The 16379-nt window shown below is 38.5% G+C and overlaps 1 protein-coding gene across 1 annotated transcript in view; it reads left to right on the top strand.

Annotated features, from left to right (window-relative positions):
• UBE2W (ubiquitin conjugating enzyme E2 W) overlaps positions 1–10048 on the top strand; it is a 56940-nt gene extending 46892 nt beyond the window's left edge. The window contains exon 6 of the mRNA XM_056113398.1: positions 8108–10048. Coding sequence (XP_055969373.1) covers positions 8108–8121 — 14 coding nt within the window. The 3' untranslated portion in view covers positions 8122–10048. The remainder of the gene's footprint in view (positions 1–8107) is intronic.
• The last annotated feature ends 6331 nt before the right edge of the window (positions 10049–16379 follow it).

Genomic DNA, 16379 nt, shown 5'->3' on the forward strand with positions numbered 1-16379 from the left:
GTTCATTGATTTTCTCGAGCAGGCCCAGTAACGTCTCCATCGTGAGACTTGTTGTTACTATGTTTGGCAAATTGAATATGCCACAGGGAACTTTCCAGGCTTTGCCATGCAAGTGAGATACTCTTGGTAGCTTGCCAGGCTCTCTGAGCGGGGCGGGGGAATCGCCAGGTCGGTGGCATGAAAGGTAAACTCCCTACCCGTTATGCTATCGCTCCAGCCCATTTGAGAACGGGAGGACAGTGCTACAATCTATTAATATAGAAGTAAGAAAAAAAAATTACGGTAAAATCCTAAAATAATTTTGAGATTCTGCTCTGTGGGTACAGTACTCAATTTTACATTTCTAGTTGGGAGGTTGGTGGTAGTCTTTATGGTTGAAAACTGCTAGTATCTTTATTTGGTTTTTGGGCCACACATGTGGTGAGGTTGGGTGGAGTCAGGGATCAAATGGGAGTGAGGAGGTGGAGGTGGTGACCACCATGCGGTGCTGGGAATCAGTACAACGTACTTGGTGTCCCTCGTGTGCAAGATCAGTTCCTTAAATCTCATGCTATTTCTCCAGCCCCCAAACCTGCTATCATCTCTTCAAATGGACCTTTTTGTTTCTCCAAAGAGGTCTTTCAGAAACTTTCTGTTCCTCAGTGTGGTTTTTGAACTGAGTAAATAAAGGCTAGTAAACCCTGTGGTTTAATATAAAAGATATTTTTTCTCTTAAAAAACATTTTCCTATGGGGCTGGATCGATAGTGTAGCAGGTAGGGCATTTGCCTTGCATCGCCTGGTGTGACCCAAAAAGCAAAAAAAAAAAAAGTAGTTCTAAGATATTAAACTGACAAAATTCATTTACAGGACTTTTGCGTTTCCTCCATACCTTTCTATTGAGTGTAAGCCTTCTGTTACCTCCATTTAATTTGAGTCCATTTTTATGAGTCCAGTTTTTGAGGGTCTGGTGAGATAGTTCAGTGGGTGAGGCACTTGCCTTGCACTTGGCTGACTCAGGGTTCGATCCCCAGCGTCCCATATGATCTCCTGAGCCCTGCCAAGAGTGATCCCTGAACACAGACAGAAGTTAGCCCTCCTGATGTAGCCCTCAAAGCCAAAAAATAAATCGATTAAAACTTAATTTCAGGGGACTCAGAGGAATAGCTCAGCGATGCATCTGCATTTGCAGAGTACAATTCTGCAGTGTGTGATACCCAGCACCACACCTAAAACATACAGCCTCTGACAAGCTCCACAACAAAGATAGATGCAAGAGTACACAGCAGGCAGTAACCCCTATTAAACACAACAGCCAGGTGCTTGTGTGACCGATAATCCCTGCAACACTATAGAAAAATGGGAGAAAAATAAAGAGTAAAAGCAAAAATCCTGGGACCTCAGTAGGTAGGGCACTTGCCCTGCATGTGGATGACCCATTCTATCCCCAGTATCCCATATGGTCCTCTGAGCCCTGCCAAGAGTGATCCCAGAGCTCAGAGCCAGCAGTAAAACCCGAGCATCACTGGGTATGGTCCAAAAAGAAAAAAAATGGGATGATAGCAAAAAAAGTCACCCAAAATATAATTGAGTTTTTTAAGTGTTGAGATAAAAGATTACTAAAGACAATACATTGGCATTATTTCAGCAGTTACAATTTCGAAAGCACTAAAACAGTGCTATTCCTAAGAATTATTGAAATGTGAATATTGAGGTGTTTATGGGAAATACAGATGACCTAAAAGAAGTGATGGCAAAATTTCTAGCAATAGCTATGAGAAAAATTGTGAAGATGGTGAAGAAATGATAGGATTTTCTTTTGTTTTTTCTTTTCTTTTTTTTCTTTTGTTTAAGAACAGCTACAGCAAGTTAGTCCTGTAAGGAATCCGTTTTGGGCCCAGAGATATGCTCAAAGCATAAACCTTACCACTGAGCAACGTTCCTGGCCCAGACAGTAGCTTGTTTTGTTTTTCGGCTCCCAGTTGCACCAGCAGCGTTCAAGGAGACCAAGAGGTGCCAGGACTTGAGCCCAAGGTTCCTGCATGCAGAGCAGGCCCTCTAGTCCTTTGATCAATCTTCCTGGCCCTTTACCAGTTTTAAGAGTCAGTAAATTCTAATTCATGACTTTCTAGCTTCCTGTCAGATAAAAATAATGTTCTTTTCATCACAGATAATTTTTTTAAAGCAACCTAGGTCATTGACTTACAGGTTCCTTTTTTTTTTTTTTTTTTTTTTTTTTTTTTTTTTTAAATTTTGGGCCATGCTTGGTGGTGCTCAGCTCTCTTCCCTGCACTGTGTCCAGGGATCACTTATGTGGGGTATCAGGGGACCGTGCGGGCTGCCAGGAATGGAACTTGGGTCAGCTGCATGAAAGGCCTATCCTCCTGCTGTATTATCACTCCAGTCCCTGGAACCAATTTTTATCTCTTTGCTTTCTACGCATGCTTGAATTCTGCATTTCTGAATCATGCCTCTCTTTTTTTATCCCCCTTCAATGGACATATTTGTCTCACGAATGAGCTTCATAGAAATCAAGGAAGAAGAATAATGAGTTATGCTTGAGAGTTATAATGTATCTACTATTTTAAAAGTAGATGAGGGCTTGGGGACCAGGGATATGCCGTAAAGGGTAGGAGCACATGATTTATATTTGGGCGCCTTTGGTTTGATCCTGGCTCTCCCCCTTCATTTTCCAAGTTCCCATAGCATCAGCAGAAGTGACCTTTAGGCACCAAACCATAAGCCACGCCCCCGCCTTCCCAAAAGGTAGAATGGGCCCCCAAGGATGTGGTTCAGTGGCATCACTGGGGGCATTTCCATTTTCACGCCCACGTAACTTTTCCTGCACCTTTAAACAGCATTTTAGCTGTATAATATGTGTTGTCTTTTTCTTTTCTTTTTTTTTCTTTCTTTTTTTTTGTTGTGTGTGTGTGTGTGTGTGTGTGTGTGTGTGTGCGCGTGTGTGTGTGTGTGTGTGTGTGTGTGTGTGCCCGTGCGCGCGCCAGAACTCAGGTGAGTATCAATTGTAGGCAAAGTGAAAAACAGCCCACCTTGGCACTAGAGTTGAATTTAGAAAAGCATAACAAGAAGATAATTATGCCCATGAAGTAAAACACTTTGGCTTTGTTTCATTTTCTTCTAGATGTCAACTTAACATTTTTCTGTTTATTTGCATTGGTTCCATTCTTTTTTTCATTAATTGTGTTCCTACCGAGAAATACAGATTCTTTTTTTGGCATCATCTCATTCTAAAAGGATTATAAGAAAAGGCCATTGTCCTGATGTCATCTACTAAGTAAAATAAAAAGATCGTAGACTAGTAGTGAAAAAGACTTGGACCTAAGTGAACTCCCTGAAATACTCAACATTTTACTTTTGGAAGACTAATTGAGGTTTTAGAAATCAAGAGTCACAGTTATATGCGGTGCTAATCACTATATTTGGGTTAATGTGGGTCAGTTTTTGTTAGGTGTCATCAGATCCCCAGGAAAGGTTATTAGGCGAGTGATACTTTTGTATTTTCTAAGGTGTTTTCTGGGTGCAGGATTGAAGCACTTTATTAAAAATAACACATCTGAAATTACGTTCATCTCTGGTATAGAAAGCAAGGATTTGGGTGACATACCAAAACTGAGCTGTGAAGTACCAGTGCTGGGTATCTGGGATGAGGGATGGGAGGGGGTGAAAATTTCTCACCTGAAATTTGTGATTTCTTCCACAGTATTGCTTATTGTACTTTGAAAAGTTAACCAGTCACTAGATACTGTTGTTGTCTTTATGTATACTATACTTCAGTATATTATTTAGATTTTTTTAAAGATTCTGTAAGATTTTTCTCTATCTCTTAATGTATTATTATTAATTGAAATTGGATGTTATGTTTTTTGAAACACTTTTCATAAGAGTTTTCTACACAGCTAAGGAAATATAGTCATACTTGCACTGGAATACAAATTTTTTGGGTTTCCAATTAATGCAAGATTCTATAGGGGTTTTTGTTTGTTTTTGCTTTTGGGGTCACACCTAGTGATGTTCAGGGGTTGCTCCTGGCTCTGCACTCAGGAATTACTCCTGGCGGTGCTTGGGGGACCATATGGGATGCCAGGAACTGGACTATTGCTCTGGCTCCAATTCTATGGTTTGAAAAATCAATTGAGCAGAGAGAATCAAGTAATAAAGAGACAGAACTAAAACAGGTATTTGTATATATCGTTCATCTCAGCATACAAAATGACAGAAGGAATTTTACTTGTGACTTCAGACTACAAAGTTTTCACCCAGCAATTGATTGAATACATTCAGTTTAGTGCACAAATAAGTTAGGCCTCGAAATCAGAGAATAGCTCTTGAAAAAGATGCATTCTCTATGAGATTGTAATATTTCAGTGAGGTATCCAACTGAAATTCCTTAGTACCAATTTGTTGCCCGGGATTAATGTCAGCATTTGCAGCATAGTTTCATCAAGGATTGCTTCCCACAGTTGGATTATAGATTTGTACTTCCCAAATATTTTCCTCAAGGTGATAGAGAATTGAATGGTTGTAACTTTTGTAAGGCTGCTGTTAAGTATAGACTCTAGAAAACTAGGTTTATTGCAAGTAAACTGGCATAATATTTAGATGTTGTGTTTGTTTTTAGGGCACCTCTGGCCGTGTTCAAAAAATAAAAAGAAATTCATGTTTGCAATCTTTGGAGAACAGTTTAGTTGTTGTTTTAGTTTTGCCAAACTAGACTGCATTGAGGTTCCATTCAGGTGTATTGTTTTCTGTAGGATAATGATAGGAATGTATAATTGTCTCACATTGGTATTAGTGAACTCCTTTTCTTCTTGCTTTGTAACTGTAATTTCCGGTGGTACTTACAAACCTTTGTAGAGAACAGACAGCTTGAGGCCACCTGGTGGCACTCTGAGGGCCGTGCAGCACCAGGACAGGCCGAACCAGGCTTCCTTATCAAAAGGCATATGGGAGTCACCTCCCTGGCCAAGAGGGCACCTTTGTTTTTGTACCTACATATTAAGGTTCCAGTAACGTCTCCATTGGAGACTTTGTTGTTACTGTGTCTTCCAAAAGCACATTCTTCTTCTTTCAGTTTCCCCCATGTTATTTATGCCATGGGGGATAAAATGCCTGATGAATTCCAACTTTTTTTTTTTTTTGCTTTTTTTGGGTCACACCCAGTGATGCACAGGGGTTACTCCTGTCTTTGTACTCAGGAATTACTCCTGGCAGTGCTTGGGCACCATATGGGGTGTTGGGAATTGAACCTGGGTCGGCCGTGTGCAAGGCAAAAGCCCTACCCGCTGTGCTATTGCTCCAGCCCCATGAGTTCCAACTTTGATTACTTTCACAGTTTTGTTGTTTATTTTTGTCTGGATATAATGGGGCCAGAGCAATAGTACAGCGGGCAGGACTTTTGCCTTGCTAGCAGCCGTCCCGTGTTTGATCCCATGCATCCCATCTGGTCCCCCGACTACCGCCAGAAGTGACCACTGAGCATCACTGGGTGTGGATCACAAATCAAAGTAAATAAGTACATATTTTAAATTCTGTTGGCTGTAGTTTTTTTAGTTCAGTTCATCCAAGAAAAACTTTGAATTCCTTAAACTTTTGAGAGAAAAACCTGGATATCAAGTTTATTTTTTTCTTGTTCTTGAAGGTGACAGCCCACTTCTTTTCCACTTACCTATCATCATCTTCCTTTCCTTCTTCCTTCTGTACTATCCAGCTCTTTTTTTCTGATTTAACCATGAATAGTTTTAGTTTTTAGTTTTAATTTCAAGGACCCTAGGATTATAACAGTCCATTTAAAAGTGATAGTTCTATCCAACCTTCTCTTGTTGTTGCAGTGTTTGGTTGAGGTGCTTGTTGGGACTTGCACACTTGGACCACCAAGAATCATAGTAATATATGGGTGGTGCCAGGGATCAAAATTACTTTCACTTCTGCAAGACAGGTGTTCTCCCACAGAGCCACATTCCTAGGTCCTGTGAAGTTCTAGTTTAAGGAATTATACATATTATATACACACACACACACACATACATACATACACACACACATGCGCGCACACACACACACAGCCACGTCCAGCTGTACTGAGGGCTTACTCCAGGCTCTGTGCTCAGGAGTCACTCCTGGCAGTACTCAGGGAACCTATAGGATGCCAGTGATCAAACCCTGGTCAGCTCCATGCAACACAAATATCCTCTCTGCTATATTACTGCTCCAGCCCCCCTTTTTATATTCATAACTGTGTTCTGCATCCATGACATACATTTTTTAAAATTTAAATTCCATAGTAATTTAGATAAGAAATAGGGTATGCATGTGTGTATGCAGGCATGTTTATGTGTTTCTTTTTGCTGGGGATCAAATCCAGGGCTTCATTGCATACCGTGCATGAAGTCTTCCACTGACTTATATCACCCCAGCATAGAAACATACTTTTTTTGGGGGGGGGTCACACCCAGCATGCATAGGGATTACTTCTGGCTCATGCACTCAGGAATTACCCCTGGCGGTGCTCGGGGGACCATATGGAATGCTGGGAATCGAACCCGGGTCTGTCACGTGCAAGGCAAATGCCCTACCTGCTGTGGTATTGCTCCAGCCCTTAGAAACATACTTTTAGGTGGCAGTTGGAGAATATAAAGTACTCATGTTTTTTTTTGTGAGATATTTTTGGGGAGGAAGGGATTATGCAGAAGCTGAGGACACACAGGAGACACACCCTTGGCCCTGCTTAGGGACTACTTCCAGTCCAGCGCCTAGGGTATCCCCTCGGAGGGCTCAGGGGACCACATGATGCTGGAATCAAATCTGGGACTCCTGCATGTAATGCAAGTGCTCCATCTCTGCTCATTTTCTTCGAGCTATTCATTTTTCAAACTTAGTCTGTGGTCCTGAGAGGTAGAACAGGGATTAAAGTGCTTGCCTTGCATGTGGCCAACCCCAGTTCAAATCCCAGCACTGCATATGATTTCCCAGCAACTGCCAGGAGTTATTATCCCTGAGCAAAGAGCCAGAGTTGAGCCCTGAGCACTGCCAGATGTGGCCCAATACCCACAACAAATAAGCAGAGTAACTAAGCTTATTCTAATGAATTAGATGTGTTTTTAAGGTAAATTCATTTCATATTTTTGGTTGTAACATAAGGTAGTGAATTATGAATTACTGGGCGGTGCAGCCAATCCAGGATCAGTTCCTTGTACCCCATGTGATCTCCTGAGCATGACCAGCAGTGATCCCTGAGCACAGCACTATAAATAAGCCCTGTGCACTGCTGGGTGTGGCCCAAAAACATACAAAAGAATTAATAGATTATTCAACTAGAAGTCAGATTTACTGTTTTTAGCTCTCATTGAATTTTTATGAATGAGAGTATTGTGTTTATATAATCTTAATGAAATGACTTGTAAAACATTTTGGTCATCTTCAGAATTTTCTTTTTGGGTACTTTTACAACTTTAGGTGCCACTGGTTTTACTTCTTTCTGAAGGATTAGTGCTCAAAATAAATTTCTCAGATAGGATTTGTGAAGTAAGTTTTGTGTTAAGTCTGAAATTTCAAAAATTATGTTTTATGTAAATATAATGTGTTCACACTATCAGGTGATAATGCTAAATATAAAATTTTTTAGTCTACTTTGCATAGATATATCTGTATTTGCTAGAAAACATATTTTCTAAACAAACTAATAATAATGATCATGAATTTCTATTTGGGAGATTGTAATCACTCATAAATTTTTATCAGCTGTAGTTAGGATTCTGTTATTTTAAGTATGTTCAGTAACTTTGTGTGAAGATCAAGCATTAAGTTCCTGTCTCGATACGGTTTTAAATTGTTGTCCATGAAAACGATAGTACGATTGATAAGTCCTGACTATATTAAAACCATCTATTAACTTACTGCTTTAAGTGAACCAGTAATCTCAGATTTGTGTGACCTACTGGGTTTCCAAAAGAATAGCATGTGATTCATTGCTCTGTAGTTAAACAAAAATTGAATTTTTTATTCTTAGGAACATGTAAAGTCTCTTAGTACTTTAAATTATTTCTTGGTTAAATTCATTGTACTTATACAGACATGACTTAATTACTTTTCTCTCTCTTTTTTTCTTAAAGATGATACTTGTTGATGCCACTGTTATCATCCTCCTAGCAGAAGATAGTCCTACTGAGAAAATGAGCACTTTGATCATTCAGTCTTTGAACTTTAACCTTTGACTGGAAGTGACCTATAGGCAATGAAGACTACTTCCTTTTACTGCATTTTTACTCGTGTGCATTCTGGGCGCATGTTGATCGCTGGTTCAATCCAGGCAACTGACATGCTTTTATTAGTCATACAGTATTAATGCAGGTGTCAGGAAATGTCAAATATAATTCCATTTTTTATTTTTATTTTTGTAAGCGTTTGGAAAAGTTCCAGGTCCTCATGTATTGTGCAATAATAACAATGACTTCCTTGGTGGTTTTGGGACGTTCATTGCCGGCAATGGACGTAATAACAGGAAAAATTTTCATTAACTCCTGCCACCCAATGATTAATGCATGATAGGGCCTATGAAATGAACTTACGGTTATAATGGGATTATAAATAAAGTGTGGGATCCAACATTTCTCTGAAAGTTACCCCAACTCTTTGTATTTGGATTCTATGCACTGTGATCCTAAGGTTAACAGCATGAAGTAACATGCATCTTTAAAGGACTGTAATGAAAGATCATTGCGTATTTATTGAATTGTTTATATCTGCTGTCAAATTGTTTTGACATGGAAGGTTTTCAAGTGACATTGGCAGAGAGGTACAATATGTTATCCCTATGGTGAAAAATAAATTCATTTGTTGTATATAATTAAATCCTCGATTTCTGAAGTAAAGGTATGAGTAATATAGGGTATGAATGATTTAATCAAGGCTTTATTTTGGAAGTAAGAAAAATGGCAGTGATGAATAAACTGCTGCAGCCCACAATTGGGCTTGTTATTTGTACATTAACAGTTTTTCCAAGTAGAGTACACTCTGTTATACTTCCTGCTAGCCATCAGCATGAGCCCTACTGCCTAAACACTATTTCATTTATTTATGTTTGGAAATCCATAAACATTTTTGTTTGCTATTTTCTTTCCTTTGTTATGTTTTAAGTCAAGTTTGAATGTTATACTTTAATTGAAAACTTTTGTCACGTTTTTTCTTGTAAATTTCTTTACTTGTATCATCTTGTCCTTCTATCCTGTATCCTAAAGTAAGAAATACATTTTTGACAGAGGCTTAATGTTTTAAAAAAAAAAAAGAGTGTGGACATTTTTATTTTAAAATTTAGGCAAAAGTACACTATAAAATGGTATGTTTGCTTACTTGTCTCACATAGCCATACAATTTTTTTCTGACGGGATTTGTTTAGCTAGTTAAAAGACTTGACTTACAGCTCGATAACATTTTTTCCTATAGAAAGATACTGTTGAAAAGTCCAATTCTCAGTACCACGGCAGTTGATGTTACAACTAGATTATCTTTTTAAAAAGTGCTTAATATATTTTATAAATTACCTTTTCACATATGCAAAATCTGTTTATACTACAATGTTATTTTTATTAATACCTGTTGCACTCTTTTTGACATCCTCCAATGACTATAAGAATCATTATGGGCTTAAGAATAAAAGCCAGTTGACTGAAAATTGTGAAATATGTACCCCAACAAAATTATTGAATCAGTAATCGGCAAAAAATATTTTAAAGATTGTTTTTAATCTCTGTATAGATAATATTTTGTAGCTTTTTACATGTTGTTAATTAAGGGCATATAATTTTACACTCAAAGAATAATCGCTGAACTCAGGGGTGGGTAGACTTCAAAAATATGTCTGCTATAGAAATAACTTGAAAAAAATTAAAACCGTGGCCAGCCACCAAATTGTGGACGCTGTTTATAGTACTAGTTTAGTATGTACCACTTTTGAAAATGAAAAAACATTTTTGTTTTTTTTTGGGGGGTGGGTTGGGGAAAGCCACTCCTGGCAGTGTTCAAGGGCTGCTCCTGGTATGATGCTCTGGGACCGTGCAGTCGTCAGGGATTAAACCCAGGGCGCCTCCATGGAAAGCATATTATACTGCAGCCCTTTGAACTATCTCCCAGCCCCATTTAAAACCTTCCTGCTCTATCTTGACTAGACATGCATGTGAATTCTCAGTAGTTCCTATCTTATTAATTGGCCTATTTAACCAAGGGGGGAAGGGGAGTTTTTGAACGACGCTTAGTTTTTAACTCCTTTTTAATATGAAAACTACAGTTATAAATTGTATTTTTTGTATTTTACATAACTGCTCTAAACTGCTGATTGACTTGATCCATTCTTGGGGGTGGTGGGGGAGGGGCTAAGAATCTCTTCATCCTGTTTTCCCTCTAACTAAAATCCTTTTTGTAGAGAAATGACCTGTGGTATTTATTCACCAAAGGAATTCATATACCTGGTCAAAGACTAATAATGCTATACTATAGATTGCTAAGACCTACGTAGCCACAGTTGAGGTTTTAATATTAGTAAAAGTGTTTTAACATACCTCTTTCTCTATACAGAGAGCTACCATAAAATAAAATTCAGTTAAAGTTAAGAAAAACCAAATAACATTAGTGCATTTTGTGATTTAAAGAGAAGAAATCAAAATGGAGTAGCCTAAAACAGAGAAGCACCAATCATGGAGTTTGCAAGCAGATGACACCCTGACTCATTACCTCTTGAACTGTTAGTAATCATTGAAAACACCTTTGCACTCAGATTTAACTATTACATTAATTTTGAATGTAAATTACATTATTAGGAGACAAGACGTTTACCTAAGTCATGGCTCTATGGAGAGGGCAATTACTCATCTATAATAATAAGAATTATTTCTCCACAGTGTGTTGTTGAGAGCCAGATCCAAGAAGATGTACATATAGGGAATATGCTGCTTCCCTCCGCCCTCGTTCCTCTTAGGGCGATCAACTCCGTAGGCCGACAGAATTACACATTCATATTTAGACAGTATATACTTTTTCCTTTTTACGTATTTATTTATTTATTTTGAGGCCATTTCTTTGATTTGCCAAATTCTTGTTAGAACGGTGACACTTTCAGCTCCTTGTTTTGCATGCGCAGATAACTAACTTGGTACCCTTTCTCCAAAAATAATGTCAGGCGTTAATACTACAGATCTTAAAAAGACATGATTTTTCCATTTTTTTAAGATTATACATTTTTTAGATAATATTTATGATGTTCTAAGAAGAATTTAATATTTGCCGCTGAAGGACTTGTAATGTGTGATATCCTTCTTTTAACAAGTCGGGAAATAAAGCATTTTTAATGCCTAGAAGAAACTCTTAAAAGTAACCTTTCTATATAGTCAGCAGTTCATCTGGAGAAAGATCTTAATCCTTGATCTTTTTCTAATTTTAAGTAGCTATAAAGATTTGGTATAAAGCAACTTAGAATAATGAAATTACATTTTTTCCTCCTAAAATTTTAAGTGTATGCAAAAATATTAGATTCCTGTAGTGGATAATAATATCTTCAGATTCTAAAAATGTAAGAATTGCTTTCATTGTTCCCTAATTAGATCGAAGATGAGTTGACAATGAGTAATACAAAAAATGGCATGTAACCACATATTACTTGTATCTAGTTATCAAGTCTTTTTTTTTTAAACCTATTGATTTTGAGAATTGGGGTATTGAAAACTTGTTCAAACTTCTTCCTAAAAATAGAAGCGAAGAAGGAAGTACTGTGTGTTGAAATTTTTTTTAATAAAGAATTCAGTGTCACTAGTTCTAAGCCTTTATGGTTACTGCTGCTTATATTCCTTGATCTCACTTTTAACTTTTTGTGCATTAGCTATGTATGTTTAAAAGAATAATTGTACATAGAAGTTGGTCTCCCCAAAAGGCGAACTGATGCTGAACCATATGTTTCTTTTCTAAGAATTCTTTACCAAAATCACCTTCACTGTTCTGTGTTGTGCAGATGCCTTTGCATGACTAAGAGCTGTAAAAGTGTCTTAATCTGACCAACTGGTCTGAATCACTTTTAGCAATCTCGCTCATTTTTTTGCTTCTGTGGTGCCTGGGGTCACACCCAGAACTTCACACAAGTGGCAGCAAGGCCTGTGCTCCCCCCTCCCCACCGAGCCGTGTGCCCAGCCCCCAGTCTGGTTTTGCCTTTTTCTTCTTGTCTTTGTTTCATGGGTGTCCAATGTACCTGTCTTTGGTTTTCTTCCTTTCTGATTTCTCAGTTCTCTCTTCCTTCACTTCTTCTGTTTCCCTGTTAACTTTCTTTTTATTTTGGGATTAGGAAGTTCGGGGTGGGGGCGGGTGGGACAGGGAACATATTAAAAGTACATCATAGTTTTTAAATTAAAAATTCTACAAATACATAGTATAGAAAAAAATCTTTATACAAGGGGCCAGAGAAAGTGTACAGTAGGCTAGACGCTTGCCTTGCGGATGGAACTCAGGTTCCATCCATAGCAACCCACACAGTCTCTTGAAGCCTGCAGGAGTGATCCCTGAGTGCTGAGCTAGTAGTAAACCCTGAGCACTGCTGGATATGGGCCCCACATCCCGCTCCCCAAAACCAAAAAAATTTGATAGTTACTTTAGTTAATCAGTAGATGATAAATTTGCTGGGTAAGTAACTATTTGGGAAGTGAGCCTTTTAACTATAATAGAACAACATTGAGAGAATTTTTGTTCCCCTTTTGGGTGGTTATACTTACTGCCAAAGCCTTAGAGCCCAAATGAATGAAATAATTTTGCTGTATAGTTTTATTATTTCAATGACTCAGATCATTCTTCGGCTTGGAGCTGTTTTTCAAAATTAGTTAATCTGTGTGAGACTTTTTCTTTCTTGGCATAAATTGTGCATTACCTTAAAGACAGGCTTGATTATATCGTTATCATTAGAGACCCATGAAATTGAAACTTGCACTTCTAGCTTAGATCTGAAGCCTTTACATTCAAGTTCTGCTTCTGACTATAGTAGTAGTGATTGAGGTGTTACTGTGATTGGTATTGGGTTTGTTTAGTAATCACCAGGCTGATACTTGGAAATTACCTATTTGTTTTGTTTGTGGGCGACCCAGTGGTGCTGGAGTCCACCAGGTCTGCACTGATGGTGCTTGGGAGGCCATGCAGTAATGGTCACTGAACTGGGGAATGAGTGCTGCTTCATCCCCAACATACGCTCCAACCCTTGGACTTGTCTCCCTGTTCTTTGACTAGCTTTTTTTTTTTAATAAAAAAAATTGTTGTTAATAAAACTTTATTCAAAGTTAAGCCATTGTGAACCTGTGCAGAGAATGCCTGGAGAGAAACTGATATATCTTAATATATCTAAAGAATTCCGATTTTGTGTCGAGTGCCGCTTAGAAAAGAATCCTTGTTTTTTGGGGGGACAGGGAGTGTTGGGCCACACCCTGCGATGCTTAGGGCTTACTCAGTTGCTCAGTGCTCAGGGATCACTCCTTGCAGTCTCAGGGAGCACTGGGAGTTGAACCCAGGTCAGCTGCGTGCAAGGCAAACCCCCCTACCCACTGTACTGTTGCTCCAGCTCAGCAATTTTGTTTTATATCACATAAAACTGTTAAGGTTTTCAGAAAAGTTTGTTTCTACAATGATTCTAGACTTTTCTTACAGCAGGAGAGTAAATTTTAATTTTTACTGGACTTGATTTGCTAGGTGTAACATCGTGTGTATTTCCTGGTACATGGAAAGATTGAATAATCCTACCTCTCTCATTTTAAACCGTGAAGCAAGAAGAAAAAGGAATTTGATAGATTGTGTGAAAAACCATAAAAATGCAGGTCTCTTCCTAGTTAACTATAGAGGGCAAGGATGGATTTACTAGGTTGGTTTTCTAGTAGCCAAGAGTGAAATGTGTTCTCAAGTCAAAATGAACTTGTTGTTTTCATTTGGTACCATTTCATTTTAATATTCACAGTAGATTGTGCATTTTATGAATAGAACTGAAAGCTTATGTTTGAGGATTTGAATAGGGTGGATGTATATATTTTATAAATTCAAGTTGTAAAACATGTAAAGCTACTTTTTAAATAGATCAAATGTTAAGACATAAAATTTACATATATATTTTTAATACATGTATCAAACTTGTTAGTTCAATATAAATTGTTGTGTGCTTTATGGAATTCAGTGACTTAATAAAGCAGTTGCCATTGATTTTTTTTTCTGTAGACTTGAATACTACTAAATTGAATAGATACTAAAACCTCTTTGTAGTTCTTAATAATATAAAAGTCTTCCTTATGAAACCCTGCCTTTTAAAAAAAAAAGATTATGAAATCAGTAACACTATTATTTCAAAATAAGTGTAACAGAATGAGGATGGTCACTAAAGCCACTTGTTATATTCAACATATTGTATTGATGTAGACTGACTTCATACTTTAAATGAGTCCTGATTAAATATGGCATTTGCAGAAGAGATGGCGGGGGAAGAGGCTTAGAATTACCATGAGACTGGTGGTATTAAACTTCATGGTGAACATTTAGTGAGGACATACTTTCTGTGAAGAACTGTTAGATGCTTTTCTGTGTAGGCATCAGATGGATTAGAGAAGGAAATAGGGAATATCCCGGAATCTCTGGCTGGAGGAAATCCAGTGTGCTCTTCTTATATGTCGTCTTTCCCACAGAAGTTCTGCGTTCCCCCTTAAGCACTCTATTTCCCATACTTAACCATAATATTGTCAAGTTCTAGCAAACTCTGCAGCCTGCATAACTATTAGTAGCTTGTACTTTTATGGCACTCTTTCTCTTTAGTTTAATTAAAATAAACTTTTGTGTTGATTGGCTTACTGTTTGGGGGATCATAGCCAGCAGCGCTCAGGACTTACTTAGGAGTCACTCCTGGTGTCGCTCAGGGGACCATACACGGTGGTGGGGATCAAACCCTGGGTCAGGCACCTGCAAGACAAGCATCATACCCTCTCCGGCTTCTAAGTTAAATATTTTCTATCTGCCATAGAAAGTGTATCTTTTCTCCACTAGTTTAAGCGACTGTAGATATGTGATTCTAATGAGTTCTCTGTATTAATACTTTCCACGTGAAAAATAGCATATAGGAAAATCAAAGAGGAAGTGAATTGAAGAGTTCAATGACTATTAGTTTTCTGTGGTTGGAAACGGTCCAAGGTCAGTTTCACAGGTCTCCTTTAGAAAACTGTCAGTGCTACTTTAATTGCTTATGAGATCTCTTTACTGTTTGATTTATGATGAAATTTGTATCTGTGTATCCTCCCCAGTTTTGTGGACATACGAAAATAATATGGAAAATTAAAAGAAGGTTCTAAGGTAGAAAATAAGTATGTGCTTAGCCTTGAGAGGCCTACTGTGGATATATATATATATATATATATATATATATATACACACACACATATATAAACACTTCATATGGATGTCTAAACATTAGAACAGTTGGTCTCCACTCTTGCCCCAATCAGATCCTATTTTTTGTACCCTATTCTAACAATTAATGAGATTCTACCCATCTAGTTATCCAAAGATTCTAACACTGTTCACTAATATTTTTTTACTTTTGTTTTGGGGCCACACTTGGTGGTGCTCAGGGCACACTCAGGGTGGTGCCAGGGATCAAAGCCAAGTCTGCCGCCTACAAGGCAACCGCCCCACCCACCGAACTATTGTGCCGAGCCCTGTTTACTGTTCCTCTTTGACATCGAGTCTCCCTGATCCTATCCTGAAACATCACTGAGCTTTCCCCCTGGCACTCTGGCCTCCCACTTCCAGGGCTCCAGTGTCTTTGGGCTGTTCTTCAGCCTACCCACACCTTGTTTCACAAGCAGCTGCCAAGCAAGACTGCCTGGACGGGGCTAATGTGCTTCCTGATCCTAGAATGTTCTTCATGTGCTTCCCTAGCTGAGAGGTCCCGTTCAAACATAATCAGGAAATTTCTCCTTGTGTCCCACACCCACCCAGCCCCACCACATCCAGAACTCCTCAATACCCAGGTGTGTGTCTTCCCAGCATGGAGCACATGGGGTCTATCACACAAGGCTTCAATAAACATTTGTTGAACACACGTTATGGGAATAGTATTTTTTATTCTAGTTTTGACCAGGAAACGGGTACAAACAATTGGGGCGGGGGGGCAGTGCTCAGGTGTTACTCCAAGTGGTGCACAGGGGACGATATGGAATGCCAGGGATTGAGCCCCGGTCGAGCGAGCACCCTAACTGCTGTGCTATTGCTCTGGCCCGATGTGTGAACAATTTTTCAAAATGAGCCATCACCTGGATAAAATGTTGACCCAGAAAGTTAAAATCACTTCTAAGTAAATCATGAGTCATTAGTTTCGCTTGTTCGCAGGGG

The sequence above is a fragment of the Sorex fumeus genome, unplaced genomic scaffold, assembly GCF_029834395.1.
Source record: "Sorex fumeus unplaced genomic scaffold, SorFum_2.1 ptg000002l, whole genome shotgun sequence".
Taxonomy (NCBI): domain Eukaryota; kingdom Metazoa; phylum Chordata; class Mammalia; order Eulipotyphla; family Soricidae; genus Sorex; species Sorex fumeus.